The sequence below is a fragment of the Dreissena polymorpha genome, chromosome 4 (assembly GCF_020536995.1).
Source record: "Dreissena polymorpha isolate Duluth1 chromosome 4, UMN_Dpol_1.0, whole genome shotgun sequence".
In the NCBI taxonomy this organism is placed as follows: domain Eukaryota; kingdom Metazoa; phylum Mollusca; class Bivalvia; order Myida; family Dreissenidae; genus Dreissena; species Dreissena polymorpha.
Genome location: NC_068358.1, coordinates 110,738,866 through 110,755,364, shown reverse-complemented (window position 1 = coordinate 110,755,364; position 16,499 = coordinate 110,738,866). Strand labels below are relative to the sequence as shown.

At 35.6% G+C, this 16,499-nt stretch overlaps 1 protein-coding gene across 1 annotated transcript in view; it reads left to right on the top strand.

Annotated features, from left to right (window-relative positions):
* Nucleotides 1–15,470, top strand: part of LOC127880251 (uncharacterized) — a 15,506-nt gene extending 36 nt beyond the window's left edge. Inside the window, exons 1-8 of the mRNA XM_052427568.1 lie at nucleotides 1–24; nucleotides 3,797–3,936; nucleotides 7,418–7,522; nucleotides 8,669–8,822; nucleotides 9,619–9,763; nucleotides 11,012–11,147; nucleotides 12,885–13,070; nucleotides 13,892–15,470. The exon at nucleotides 1–24 is cut by the window's left edge and continues 36 nt beyond it. Coding sequence (XP_052283528.1) covers nucleotides 3,886–3,936; nucleotides 7,418–7,522; nucleotides 8,669–8,822; nucleotides 9,619–9,763; nucleotides 11,012–11,147; nucleotides 12,885–13,070; nucleotides 13,892–14,527 — 1,413 coding nt within the window. The 5' untranslated portion in view covers nucleotides 1–24; nucleotides 3,797–3,885 and the 3' untranslated portion in view covers nucleotides 14,528–15,470. The remainder of the gene's footprint in view (nucleotides 25–3,796; nucleotides 3,937–7,417; nucleotides 7,523–8,668; nucleotides 8,823–9,618; nucleotides 9,764–11,011; nucleotides 11,148–12,884; nucleotides 13,071–13,891) is intronic.
* Nucleotides 15,471–16,499: the final 1,029 nt, after the last annotated feature.

Below are 16,499 nucleotides of genomic sequence, written 5' to 3'. Positions count from 1 at the left end.
ATTCGGACTTGATTATTGTCCAAGGTAAGTGGATTCCCGTAGTTAAAAGCGAAGTTATTGTAGGTTTATTGTTTATGGAATTTATTACTTCATGGAATAGCTGCTCTAGTAAGTGCTCACGTTTAATTATTCTCTTTAAATGATGTTTGATTTCGATTTATGATCTGACATGAAGCAAAACACAATAAATTTAGTAATCATATGGGGATATCTAATGGAACGTTTTTTTTCAATCAAATGTAATGAGATACTGGCTTCGGACGGTAGCTCTGAAAGTTGCTCTATGCGATATTTATACGGGTTTTCTGTAGTAGTGTTTTGGGAATTCATGCGTTTTAAATTTTATTAATTTTGTAAATGAAAGAAAAACGTATTAACGATAACTAGCATGTTGTAGAGTTATGTACATTGTCACGTAGGAGAACATTCATTTTTAATTTTCGGAATGCATTTATGAACGTTTGATTTACAAATATTGAATTTCTACAAATAACACTTCACCAGATGGTGCATTTGTATTAAATTTAAAGTTATCGTCACATGTACATATTACCACTTCTCTACCCGAGCAAGGTGGACATGCGTACACAGATGATGACTGTGCTTTAGTGAGATTGTGTAACTGTTGGATACAGTATTTTGTCTAAACAGCTGTTATGGCGACTTTCTTTGATTTTATATAAATAATTATAGAAAAAAGTAACACCTCTGTGCATAAGAACCTATTCGTTAAATCTTAAGCTGTTGGTATCTATGATACAGCTGTATTGGTGTAACTTTCTTAAAAAAGCATGAAAGAGGGACACCATTTAACTGACAATGTTATACATGAAAGAGGTACACCATTTAACTGACAATGATATACATGACATTCATACCGATCAGGATTTCATTCACGAAAGTTGTTTGGTTTAAAGCCTTGTTACTTTGTATGAGATTGCCATTCGAAAGTAAGGTCCTGTAAGTGAATGGAGATTATTATTAAATGTGAACGGCTGAATATCATAACATCGGTAAGTCTCTTTGAATTGCATGAATGCATGAAAAGAAATCGTAAAGCGGACATGCTAGTGAAAAAATAATTAACATACACGTCAAATTGAAGTAGTTTTTAGCTCTGAAATCTTGAAAAAATCAATATGCAAATAATACTATTCATTATAGAAATAAACACGTATATAATTAAGCTAAAACTTGTAAAGATGTTCGATAAAATGGAAACAACATATGTGATTTAAAAAAACATATGTTTAAGAGTTCCATATGCGGTAAGCCCTTATCTGTTGAGCAAAATCAACAATTTTATATAATAGAAATTGCGATTCTGTTTTTTGTTAATAAACAAGAAATGTAAAACAAATATGTTTTAGTCGAACTTGTTGCAAAGACTTTGCTTTTCGTATTTAATATATAATTGCGTTATAAATAGTTGTAAGAGAATATACAAATCTGGCAACCAAACAAATACTAGATATTTTATACCTTTGTTTATTTGTAATTTAATTTTACAATTATGTGTATGATATTGTAAGATCTCCATGCAATACTCTTAATCTAACTATAAAGTATTTTAAGTATTTTAAGTAGTAAGTTACTTTAGCCATATTGAGAGAGTTTTGTCATTTTAAGAACAAAATCAAATTACAGAAATCAAATGAACTGTTGATTATGCCAATATAATCTCTACAGGAGCTTACAATGAATTATATTTACAGTTGTCGAAGCTGTACGTTTACTTTTGTATCGACATATTGCCGGAATATTTGTTCCATTGTTTAAAATTAATGCCAATTCACTGATAGCTTTCTTTATTTGTTGACAGTGAGGTTAGAGTATGTAAACAAGTTAAAACGTCGCACAAAAAGCCATTCACCGCCTATAAAGCTGTATAGCCACGGTCTTTTTGTCATTTTTCTGAGCGATCTGTGTCGCTGTATTGTGTGTTTGGTGTTAAAGATTCAATCCTGTTGTAAAATGTATTCATCATCCCGATGAAAAGAACATCAAGTAATGCAATTGAAGTTGACTCTTTCATAGATGAAATCTTATTATCTCGTATTGATTACCTTGAGCATCGCTCTGGTAAAACCGAGCTTAACCCTTTGCATGCTGGGAAATTTGTCGTCTGCTAAAATGTCGTCTGCAGAATTGATAAAATTAGCATTTTCTTCATTTTTTTTTCAAAGAATACTATCAGAATAGCAAACAGTTTGGATCCTGATGAGACGCCACGTTCTGTGGCGTCTCATCTGGATCCAAACTGTTTGCAAAGGCCTTCAAAATTCGGTTCCAGCACTGAAAGGGTTAATGCGTGTGCGTGTTATCCCGGATTAGCACGTGCAGTCCGACGACATTTTCGCCTACTCAAGATTTTCGATTAGAAGAGACTACCTTTAAACGAAACATTCCATAAAAGCGGGAGGCTAATCTGGGACGACACCTAACGCACATGCATTAAGCCCAGTTTTCCCAAAGCGCGGCTTTAATTGATTGAATATGAAACGTGTATGTTAGATAGAGAGGGGCTGAGGTAGTGATGGACACTAGTATTGATGTGTAATAGTCATTAGTGACAATATTCTTTTAAAGGTACTTGTTCAGAGAGTTATTTTAAATATGGGTTTAAAAGTTGTACACTCGGATAACTTAAATAAATCTTGTAAATGTATGTTCCGTATGTAAATTTGTTCCGTGAACACGTCTGTCATTTTAACGCTTACAAACGACATCGCACCAACGTGTGTGTATCATGCCGATATACGCATACACTATACACTGAAACGGCGATTTTTCAAAATAAGTTCGCCGTGGTCTTGATGTATCGATAAGTTCCGAAATCGATTGGTTATTTGCATCAAGATATATCTGAGATGCAAATGATTAATGGCTTGAAAATTCAAGTTAATGTGTACGGGCAATCGCGAATAAGTAACAAAACACATTAAATGGGATTGTAATAAATGTAACAGGTGTTTGATAGTGTGCGATTTACTTAAACATTTAAAAGTGTCCAAGCGAAACCCTCAGACACTACTCTAAACATTGAATGACATTAATCAACCCATTTCGTTATTTCATTTAATCATATGAGCCGCGTTCTGAGAAAACTGGGCATAATGCATATGCGTAAAGTGTCATCCTAGATTAGTCTGTGCAGTCCGCACAGGCTAATCAGTGACGACACTTTCCGCCTAAACTAGATTTTCGGCAAGGAGGGACTTCCTTGAAACTAAAAATACCATAAAAGCGGAAAGTGTCGTCCCTGATTAGCCTGTGGGACGACACTTTACGCACATGCATTAAGCCCAATTTTCTCAGAACAAGACTCATATTTTATAATGCTGATCTTGCACTTGCTCCTTTAAAACAACTTGTGTCTGTAAACTTTCAATTCTGACAAATAATATTTGTTTATCGTTTATCCAATGCAAACTGATTTTTTATTTTTTATTTTAACCAAACATGCTTTTAACATTTGATTACACTTCTTGAACTCCTCTAACAAGCAGCCTTAGGAAAAATTAAAGTCACGCTGTACTTTTTCAGACTGACACTTACTAGACACTTACCTTGATGATAAGTAAATTTCATCAAATGTATTCATTAATTTTGTAACTCACGCAAGCCTTTTATTTTAGATTTTTAATTGATAACAAAGTATTTTTTTGTACAAAAAGAAAATAATTCTGAAATTAAATATGTAGTAAGACCATGCATAACACATGCAGTATCTTGGCATTATTTAGGCTCGTCTTACCTCAAAATGCCTTTTCATTACGGACTTGCAACACGCCAGCAATGACACGTAAATTGTAAGGGACCCGAGCGCGTGGCAGGAGAAAACTTCAGGTCTTTTACTTCGCATACGCCGCCCAGGAATCTCAGATGGGTTGCGGAGGGTCCAAGACGTCCGCCACAACTCCTCGCAGGGCACCTGTAAGTTACCAGTTCGTTTGGTATTGGTTTTTCTTTTCCTGTTCTGGAATGCATGTGCAGATTTGAAAGAAACTATTTTTCATACATTCTATTCTTCACAATTTGTGTGAAACTTGGATCTCAAATTTTAAAGTTTAGGGATTGTTGTTGACCAAAATAGGGTATGACAATAAAGAATATAATCAAAAGTCTTGTCTTTAATTGGTAAATATTTTTCACTGATATAAAGAATAACAATAATTTGTAAAATATATAGTCCAATTTTCCTGTATCAGTAAATAACATAATCACATTCAAACATTTTTGTCATTCAATGATTCAATTGCTAAGCAGATTCACGGAATAGTTGTTTGAATCGCTTAATGCAAAAATGGCACTTATGCCATATGCGGCCAGCGTAGCTTCAGACCAGCCTGCTTATAAGTGCAGTCTGGTCAGGAGCTACCATACCAGCTGTAACATCACGCATGATTTTGTTTCATCTAATTAGCAGACAGAGAAGCTCCTGAACAGCCTGCAGTATTGCGTGGGCTGGTCTGGAGCTACGCTGGCCGAATATGGCTTAAGACCAATTTTCGCTTGATGCGCTCATTGGTTGGAACTTAAGCGTCATGATTAAATCCTTTGATTGATTTTGTTGATACTTAGCAACAGTAATACATCTCATCATAAGGCCTACTGTATGTCAGTTGCATTTTAGGAGCTCTATGCTAGTTGCATATTAAATACATTTCTGTTGTTTGTTTGCTTTCATTATTTTCTAAGAATGATGACATGAACACCAATCAACCCTCTGGTAAGGTGAGTGGAAAGCGAAAAATTTAATAACTGCTTTTATTACAGCTTCATTTATTCGTGTTATTCTATATCGTGTATTCGACTATGTTTTAGCAAACCGTCGATGAAAATGACAGTTATTACGTATTAACACGTGCATTTGTAGGTAAAATATTATCTGAGCTGAGAATTAACTTAATTAGAAATATACTTAATTGCCATTGAAACATATCGAGCAAAATATTTCATTGATGGTTTGATAAACATGAACGCCAGTTTTTTTGAATAGACCAAACTTTAATTAATATTCCGAATACATCAATCCAAGCGTGTATGTCCTACTCAATAAAAACAAATCAGCAATGCAATAATACTGCTGATCTGCGGATTTTCAATCATCAAAAGCTATAATATAGGTGATTTTGTGTTCAGTTTTCGACTGTATTCATTCAATTATATAATGGTCTTGATACAGTTTACAATATAGGCAATACGCAGGAGGTCTTCCTTCACTTAGATTTTTAAATAAAAGTCGATTAAGTGTGGTTTTAATATACGTTTGGCTGTCAGCGCATGACTTTCAGATTTCATGATACATGGACATTGCATTTATTTACCGACACAAGACAATATACAATATCGCTTACACGAATTGTGTATGTCATTAATGAATAAATAATTTTTTTATCAAAACTTGAACGCGTTTTTCATTAGATTTAGAAATAAGATTTATTAAAAAAACTAAACTATTTTTTACATTAGCCTATCGCTTGAACTCAGATGCAGGATTTATTAATGCGCTGCCAGCTAACCAATCGATAGTATAGCCATCTTATTTAATTTGTAGCTATCTTATTCTGATTTGCATATTTATTGCCGTAGTAAGATACATTCAAAACTTATTTTATGCTTTATGCAATCGTTGATTAGTTGTCGTTCATTTTTAATAACATTGGAACATTTCTGTGTCCATATCTTTATTCCAGTAACATTCCAGTACACAAAAACCTTTTGGCCTTTGTATATCAGTTAATAGACGGGCGAAATTTGATTTGATTGAAATGGCTTCTTAATTTGATATGAACATGTTAAATATCATACAGAACAGTTCATTGATGTGCTATTTTCGAAATACGAAAATCGAAGTTACAGGTTCATCGTAAGCTTAGGGGATTCTAATCGATGTTAAGGTTTCGATGGTCTCGAGAATACATGTATTCGATGAAGACCACAGCAAGAAACCTAACTAGACTTTTTGTTTAAACTTATAACATTGTGTATATTTTAAAACCACCCAAAATGCTTGTAGAACGTGCTTTTGAAATGAATATTTATCTGAATGAGATTGATCCGAAAACTTGATTAATTTTAATTACGCGGTTAGTTGTTTATCTTTGTATCAATTTGTTCTTAAATGGGCTTAATGATAACATGTTGTGCCAGTTATTTATACGAATAGATAAAATAATCCCCTGCTTGTTTGCTTAAAGCTGTTTCCGTGCTCAACGTCCGTGAATGACAACTTCTTTTAAATTATTTGCACAATACTTTCCATCTTTTTTTCGTAGTAGATGCAAGTGATTTTGTACACCTCACAATTTTACTCTCGCACCATCGCTCATTTTTACTGTTGTTGCCGTGTACGTATATCAACGGCATCTATTTGCACAATATTTGCATAAAGTACCTAACCAACATGTATGACACGCCATTGTATTATATAACATGCACATTAAAATAATTTATTCGCATTCATTCTCTATCAATAAATACACATTGCTATTCTACCCCTGTCTAATCATATACGCTATGAATATTATATAACCGCATTACAATTACATTAACGAAAACGAGTGTGATTAATTTATGTAGCTCTTCATTATTTAGTAATGAATTTTAAGAAATATTACGAACGTACGCTATAACCGTTTCATTTAGTGACGCAAATCAACATTGTAATCAATGATCCTCAAATATTTTATCTAACAATGCACAAAAGTGTAAGGTTACAACACAAGTCCTAAAATGATTGATTTCTCGAAGTGTTGTATTTCATAAAAATAAAACCACCTTTCATAAATATTAACATTCTTTGTTCATATAAGGTGATATACATGTATATTCGTTTAAATATAGACAGTAAAAACATTAAATTTAGCCCAGGCGCGCCCGTGTCTCAGCAATGTTTCATTGTATTGTATACTTTTATTTAATTTGTTATTATGATTACTTGAATTATCACCGCCATTGTAACTAAAATAAACTGTATTATATAAGATAAGCGATTCGGGTGAAAACATTCCACAAGTGAACTTTTTATAGTTCATTTATCATTTTCCTCATACACCTCTTTGTCAGAAAGTGTTATATTACTATCGCATTCATTGGGCCTACCTCGTCAACGATGTTAACCATTACTACATTAAATATGACGTCAAATGCGACAAAGAAAAAAGAAGACACACATCAACACCATCGCCACCGCCACCACATCTACCAACGCCGCCACAATCGCCGCCTCCAGCAACATCACAAGCACCACCGCAATAACAACAGCCACCAACTCAGTCACCTCCAAAACTACCACACAGTTAAGGGTCAATACTTATATTAATACCAGTTTAAGTCAACGTACCACGACACTCTTGCGCACCGTACTCGAGTTCTTCGATTTGTTCTCTACACAAAGATACTGTCATTTCAGACAAGCAAGTCACAGAAGAGCGGGGGTGGGGGAGGGGGAGGTAACCAGACTGGCCAGACTCCACGAAAGAAGAGCCAAGCGCCCGTGGATGAAAAGGGATACAAGGTGAGATAACCACGGACTGGACTCTGCGGGTACTCGTTTAAAGCCATTGATTTTGGTCTCACTGGAGAAGTGTAGTGCTTTCAGATTTTATTTATATCGTTTATGGTTTTGTCTCGTTGTTAAAATGCTTTTTATACTTTTCACACATATTTATTTTAAAGAACACGTAACAATTAAAACGCATGAGCTCTATGGAACTATCACATATGCATGTGTTTTTATTATAACGAACGCAAGAAAACTTAAGTAAGGTAACATTCATCTATGCATTTCTTTGTATTGTGAACCTGCGTCTAAAAACTGTAATTATGACATATTTCATCACGAGACGCATTCGTGCGAACCCACGACAAGAAAAATGTATTTCTATTGAATACATACGCGAGAACCTAAAGTAAGAAAGTAACTAAGTACTGGTGTCTATAGAAACGTATACTTGTGAATACAAGCCAGGATGTGCAATCATTGGATTGGCTTTTATAGAAGCGCATACGAGGAAATCTTAGTGAGAAAGCTTACATGAAATGCATTTGTTTCTTTAGAAATGTAATGCGATAATCAGGAAACTGAAAATACAGGGCGCATGTACGAGCTAGCTCTTGTTTTCATTGAAACGCACACGGAAGAATATGAGAAAGGCAAATGTCAATATTTATTTTTAAGAACCTAAGGACAAACTAGCTCACATTCGTCTGTAAAGCATAAGAGAAAATCTACGGAAGTTCATGTCATTAAGTGATTCAGAGTGATTCAGATGTCATTATTTCCCTCGTGATTTATAAACGTGTGCAAGAAAAGATAAACGAAGCAAAAGTCATAGTCGCTTGTGTTAAGAAGTGAAAATCTAATAGAGCTAAATGTTATTTATCGAGGAATATGTAATGAGATCAAGAGCGTCTATTGAAACACGAATTAGATGACATCTAAATGAGGCAATTGACGTGCATTGCGAACAATTTTAAAATAATTATGTTAGTCTATAAACATGCCTTTATATATGAAAAGTTTAAAATGGTAATTGTTACGAAAAATCTATTGAAACGTTAAGACAGTTTATATGATAAATGAACTTTGTTTTGTAGCTACCACGCACACAAGGTAAGCACTGTAAAACAAAAAATATTGGTATCACATTTTTTTCCTAAGAAACGCATACGCGAGAATCTACGAGAGGCGACCGCCGGTGGCGAAATTGAGCCGCTTGAGAAATGCATGGAGATCTTCGTGAACAACCACCTCGAGGACGGCGGCGACTTTAGTGACGCTCAGCGCCGGATGGAGTTCCTGCTAATCAGAAAAGGTATCGTAATGAAATGGCTATGATAGCGTGGATATGGCGATCGCCTATTGTCCTGAGGAGGTCATGTAATCGATCCCCTCTATGACAGCATGTTCAAGGTTTTATTAAGACACCCAGTACTGGTTCTACCCAGGCAACGGACTCGAGCGTCTCAATCAGCCATTCGATTTCGATGTATTCGAGCTAAATAAATATGTTAAAATATATGTTAATAAAGTGGCTTAAATCAAGCAAGTCTTGATAACACCGGCATAGAGTATTCGTAAGATTTTATTGCGGATACATATTACATTGCATTGGAAAATGATATCCACAGTATGGAAATTGTTTCAAATGCAAAAGACGTATATTCAAAAGTCGGTCCAGAATCTTTGTACCAGGTTTATATAGTAGTACAAAGACCCACCAATACAGTTTGAAAATGATTTCAACGCTGTTTTTGATTTATCATGTATTTTGTACCAGTTTATTTTTTCTCACGTTGCTCTTGTTAACATACGAAATATTAGTGAACTGTTAAGAGAGAAATATTACCGTAAAATGTAGAATAACGGACTGTGGCGTAAGATGACATGATAACCTGCCCCGTGAAGATCACATGAGCACTAAAGACCTTCACGTACTTACGCAAAGAAAAATACTTCGGATGTCACTTCCAAGCAAACACAATTTTATAGAATGTGTTGTTTCTATTCTGCTTCGTACTTACATTATTTGCCACAAGTAATTTTACTGGTATAACGTACTAACAAAATCCCAGTCCGGTAATGTGAATGCTTATTCTTTAATTGGACAGAAATCCGGGACGCCTGCATGCGGCGTCACCCGGTGGTCCTGGAGAAGGCGATACAGCGCGTGGAGGCCTCGCCGTACAAGCGGCAGCTGAAGCCTTACCTTGATCGAGCCTACTACCTGAAACAGCACCAGAACGAGCTCGACACGTGAGTTTATGCAAGGCGGTAAAGCCCCTATAAACCGAATATATTTGTTGAGCCTCGCTCTGGAAAACGGGTCTAAATGTGTGTGCGTAAAGTGTCGTCTCAGATTAGCCTTGCAGTCCGAATGGACTAATCAGGGACGACACTTTCCGCCTAAACTGGATTTTTGCTTTAAACGAAAATAATATAAAAGCGCAAAGTGTCGTCCCTGATTGGCTTGTACGAATTGCACATGCTAATCTGGGACGATACTTTACGCACATTCGTTCAGCCCCGTATTCCAAGAGTAAGGCTAAAATATGTTAAGTCGTTTAAACGGCATCTGTTCTAATGAAAGACATTTTTAACGACGGACGGAAATACGCCCACGTACGTAAGTTCGAGAACGTGCGGACAGGTCTGACATTGTATTACCCTTCATCAAGCTTCCTTGCGTGTGCATCATGTTTCGTATCAGATCTTCGTAAGTTCGCTTAATGGGAAGAACTATTGAGGTTTAACAAAATAGTAATGCATAATCTAGTTTAAACAAACGTATTAAACCCAGCACGTTTGATCTGTACATATTACGCATACATATTATACATGTGTTCTGATAAGTTAACGGTGAAGCCCATTAGCACATTTCTGAGATTATGCCCGCATTTTATCACTATCTAAAGGACAATTTTAATCTTTTCAAAATTGTTCTGACCCATGAGTGATTTCCCTTGTCTTTGAACGTAATTCTTAAAGTTTAAATCGAACACAATTCACATACTTCATTTGAATCTTTGCACAGATTAAAATTACCAAAATATTCAATATGAGCACTTTTGGATGTATTAAACGCATTGATAAAGATTTCTGTTTATCTTCATGTTTGACTTATTATTAACAATACTCTTTTATCAAGATCGTTAACATAAGTATATTAATTTATTGTCATATTTGAAGTAAATTTTAATCGATTACACCGGGAATTTCGGATAAGGCCAGAAAACTTGTTAGTTTGGTTACAGAGGATACTGCGAGATGCGGGAAAGCCCCATTCAAAAAGCGACCCTCGATTGTTTATTGCCGACAGGGAGCGGCTTGTACACTTCGCCTCGGTTTAATCCCTTATGTGACAGACGAGTTAGGGTTGAGCGGGGGATCGAGCCAGCGACCCCTTTGTTTAGGCATTTACGTCTTACCACTTACCAATGGATCCGCTTATCAATAATCATTAAAAATTCACCGCCTGTTATGCCTATTTACCGCTCATTGCAGATTCCGCCACGACATAAGCGATCTTGAGCAGGCCACCGTATCAGAGATTCGCAGCTATAACCACCCGCCCCCAGGCGTGCACCAGACAATGGTGGCGGTGTACATGATACTGGGGTACCCTGAGGATCATTTGCTGGTAAGGGCAGAATTATGAAGTAAATTAAGAAGGGTGCATTTTGTACATGCTGCATTCTAAGTGGGCATAATACATGTGCGCAAAGTGTCATCCCCGATTAGTCCGAAAAGGATAATCAGGGACGACACATCCCGCTTTTATGGAATGTTTCGTTGAAAGGAGTTATATTCTTCACAGTCTATGAGGAAAGAGTTGTCACTGATTAGTATGTGCAAATTGCAAAGGTTTATCTAGAACTACACTTTGTGCGCACGCACTAAGTCCAGTTTTCACTAAACGCGGCCTATACGTGTATAAGTTGCACACTGGAAGCAAATCTACTAAGTTTATGTTTTACTTAATTTTAATTCGCAAACTTATCGCATCCTTTAAATATGTAAGATAAAAAGGAAAAACAATTTAAATATTTCTAGATTACGACCCTTTACATGATAGTGTGTGTTCGTTTATTTGACAATATATATTTTTTCTTGTTCTACCCGATGCTAAGAGGGTAAGAAAGATATGTTACTATAGCGTTTGCATTTACAGTAGCGCTACCTTGTTGTTGCTTTAGATTGCTAGATTACTATCATTATATACACTATTTTCTGATCTTTTGAATTAGATCCGTTTAACTGTACCGCGTGCCTTTTGATATTTTCTTTACCAAAGAGTGTTCTTATTTGCCACAGTTATTTGATAATTGCAATTATTGAAATACCGTAACATGAAAATACATGTGAATAATTTCTGTTGAAGTCTGTGAATATGTTTCACGAATTATATTAACTCTTTCAGTGCTGGAACCGAATTTTGAAGGCCTTTGCAAACAGTTTGGATCCAGATGAGACGCCACGTTCTGTGATCCAAACTGTTTGCTATTCTGATAGTATTCTTTGAAAAAAATCGAAGAAAATGCTAATTTTAGAAATTCAGCAGACGACATTTTAGCAGACGACAAATTTCCCAGCATGCAAAGGGTTAAAGTATCACGTTATTCTCTTTGCCTCACAAAGTAAATGCATTTGCAAATGTTGTATTTCATTTAACTTTTATAAAACGATAGTACAGTTTTAGGTATTCTTTCTTTAAATAGAACTATAGTGAATGGTTCACGTATGCATATCCATTACGTTTAGGCTAGGTTTTATTATAACGTCAGCAGCAGTGCGCTGTTTTTTCATCTAGCTTTTCGCGTTTTTACAATTATTATTGATTGCTTTTGTTTCCCCTTAACATGTTTAAAATCTATGTTCAAGTGCATTACGTTTAGGCTAGGTTTTATTATAACGTCAGCAGCAGTGCGCTGTTTTTTCATCTAGCTTTTCGCGTTTTTACAATTATTATTGATTGCTTTTGTTTCCCCTTAACATGTTTAAAATCTATGTTCAAGTGCAACATTATTACAAGAAAAACGTAAAATACACGGATATGTTATTCCCTGTTTTGTGAGGTCTGCTTTACCTTAAAAACAATAGTTAAACATGTTATTCACTACAACGACGTATTTAGGTATATACATGTAATAAACTGTTGCTATTATTTAAGTGTGAATTTTTGCTCAAAACAGGGATTATTTTAACAACCAAGCTATACTTATTGTTACTGAATAATTGCAGCCCGTAAACGTATTGAAACAAAAGAATGAAATGAATTGAACAATTTTGTACCTAACCAGACTTATATGTCCAAGATTACATTTCACTTGATTACAATATTTACATCAGGAAGGCTAATGGCTGCTACCGTTTTCAGGACTGGACGGAAATCACGGCGTTGATGGGCCGCTACGGCGCCAACAGCCTGCTACGGGAGGTGGCGGCGGCGGATACGAAAAAGATCGATAACGTCACGGGCTTGCGCGCCCGGAACTATCTCGGACAGTACACACTGGACGAGGTGCGAGCCGGAAGTAATGGCGCCGCCGCCTTCTATGTATGGGTAAGATCGCTTTTAGGAAACGTGTACACCCACGTAGCTGATAAAACTGTACGCATGGTTTGTTTTATATAAACGTCGAAGTATTTAATATAACGATTGCCTTTTAATTACTTATTGACGCACTATTAAATATTCATAAGTTTTAACGCTTTGTTGTTTGATATTGTGAGTGATTTCTGTGATGTTTATTTACATCACGGCTTTTTCAGCGTATTAAAACCTTAAGATGGAATATTTAATATTCATACGTCTCAATTGATTTTTCTTTGGTATTGTTAGTGTTGTATCTTAGCTAATGCGGTTTCAATATGAAATATAAATATAAAAAATAATTCACATTCTTCTATTTCCTGATCGCATTTCATCAAATGTTCATAAATGAATTATTAAAGAATATACCTGCTGGTTTATTACGCAATTAATAAATGAATGTCGTCGTTGATTGCATTTCATGTTGTGTTAAACAGTATGTTTTGTAGGTAGCAGTGAGGGTTCAAATATAAAAATCAATGTTTTGTTTGACGTTTATAAAATGATAAAATGTGTTCCTCGCCAACATGAGACCTCACACAAGCATCGAAAATAAATCTGCATTGACCAGTTGCAAAATAGAGATCTGAGTTGCCTATTTGTTTGTCAAATATACTTCATATGACAATGCAGCCATATGATTTTATCACTGTGTCAAATAAAGACACTTATTTTTTTTAACTTTATCAGTGATATCATAGTAAAAACTGGTCCAATAACTGCTTTGATTGGACCCATGGCATAATATCATTTAAAGCAAATAACTTATAAGACAAATCTCGCATTTTTAGGCATCACGCATGGTTGGCAAGTACGAAGGCGGCAAACAGAAGGGTGTGGACTCGTCTCCTAAGAAACTGACCAACTCCGGGGCTAAAGGTCAGCCACCTGGGAAGCCCGCTGGTCAGCCCGCCACCCCAATCACAAACACCAAACCCGCTGGCCCCGTAAATGATACAAAGAACGCCAAACAACAACAGAACACGAAGCAACAACAGCAAACAAATGCTAAGCAACCGAGCGCAAAGGATACCAATAACACAAAGGCCAACAAACAAGAGCCACCTAAAGCCAACCCCACTAATACCGGGGCCAAAGGTCAGCCGGCTGTGAAACCCGGTGGTCAGCAAACCGTCCCCAGCACAAAAAACAAGCCCGCCGACCCCGGAAATGATGCGAAGAACGCCAAACAACAACAAAACACGAAGCAACAACAGCAAACAAATAATGCTAAGCAAACGAGTGCAAAAGATGCCAATGACGCAAAGGCCACCAAACAAGAACCACCTAAAGCCAATAAACAAGAACCACCCAAAGCCAACAAACAACAACCCCAAACAACAGACAATACCAAAACTGTCTCAAAACAAGCTAACGGAACATCTCAAGTGACACCCGTTAAGAAGTCCACAAAGGTCAAGGGATAGTTGACATTTATTCAGCTTCCGAAACCCCATGGTACGCTTTTCATGAGATTAAATAAACATGTAATTTGTTTGATTTTAGATAAGTTATTTATTTAATCAATATACTGTCAAATACAACCATTATATTTAAGGTTCGGACGTGTCATCGACAGTTATTTATTTATTTTTACTTCATAGGCAATTCATGAAGCTATATTTTCTTGGAAATAAACGGTTCATTAGCATAGCCGCCGAAAAGGTCGGTAGCCCATGTTGTATTTTCAGGGCCACTCACAAATGCTATAAAGGTAATTTATAAGACTCATGTTGCTAAGAGTCATTTAACACTAATATACACATCATATTATAAAAAAGCCCCCCCCCCCCTCCCCACACCCACAGTACCAAACAATGACTTCAAAACACAAGATGTTAAAAGACATTCATACAAACGAACGTTTCTCAATTATACATCAATAACGCATTTAAACTGACGTTGTTTAAATTGCATCAAATTCAATTCGACGATATTCGGCTTAAATCGTTGATATGCTGCATTTTGAAATACACACTCTACTTTTAAGATTACAAAAAAAGTAGTTTCGAACGGTAATGTTTCCCTTTCCGGTCGCTTGCAAGCGCTTTTTTCAAGACTGCATAGGTAAGGAGATGTTTTGATTTAAAATTAATGCGTCATCATTAGAATGACTCCATTCTGTGTCATGATATCGTGTAGTATTTCATATATGTATGCTAATTGATATTCTATAAATGTGATAACTGTATGCATTATGTATGTATTAATGTTTTTTTTCTTCAGTTTATTTAGTAATGTTCACGATAAAATGAGCCTCGCTCTGTGAAAATGGGGTTTAATGCATGTGCGTAAAGTGTCGTCCTAGATTAGCCTGTGCTGTCCTCACAGGCTAATCAGGGACGACACTTTCCTCCTTATCTAGTTTTTTGCTAAGAATAGACTTTCTTGAAACGAAAAATATCATAAAAGCGGAAAGTGTCGTCCCTGATTAGCCTGTGCATACTGCACAGGCTAATCTGGGACGACGCTTTACGCACATGAATTAAGCCCCTTATTCGCAGAGCACGGCTCAAATGACCAATTGAAACTGTGAAAGGATTGGCGCTCTGGGAAAATCGGGCTTCATGAATGTACGTAAAGATTAGCATTTGATGTTTAATCTTTAAACATTTTATAAATTTAACAAAAAATATTTTAAAATTATGTAAACTGTGGTAAACCTTTTCCTCAGGGGTGTTTATAAATAAAAAAATTAAAAGAAAGGCACTGTTGATACAATTAAAAATGTTCTGTGTTAAATTGATCGTTTGAGAAAGGACCTTAATTCAGGCCTCAAACTGTTACTCTATGCCTTCAATTACTAATATATTAACTCCCAAACACAATAACAGAACATGAATATGACATATTTTGAAGATAACTAATGCCCATGTAGAAAAACAAATGTGTCATTTTTGTATTTCTGTTACGCCATTGGCTAACAAATATGTATTTTGTTTTCGTATTCCATAACTAATACATGTTTATTTATATTCTGTGATATACCACTCTGTGATATTTGTGTTTCATAAGAATGCGATATATTTATTATATATCATTGTTTTCCATCTCTGTTAAATGATACACTGAATTCCAAAAAATAAATACCTGTGTCACTATTGGACTTTTGTTTGTGTTACAAGTGTTAGTCCAAAAATTCGTAATAGCAAATGTGATATATCAACATTCTTCAACACGATATGAGAAAAAAACATTATTTTTATACAATGGATCTTTGATATCGTGGCCCTTTTTCAGAAACCCTTTTCTCGTCAGAAAGCTTGTTGATATACGTAAGATGATCGATGTATTAATGGCTTCTTTAATTAGTGTTCATTAACCCATATCCTTTATTAAAATCGAAAATACATAACCATGATGAGATTAGCCGCTTTGTTGTCGTTCGGAACACCAAAC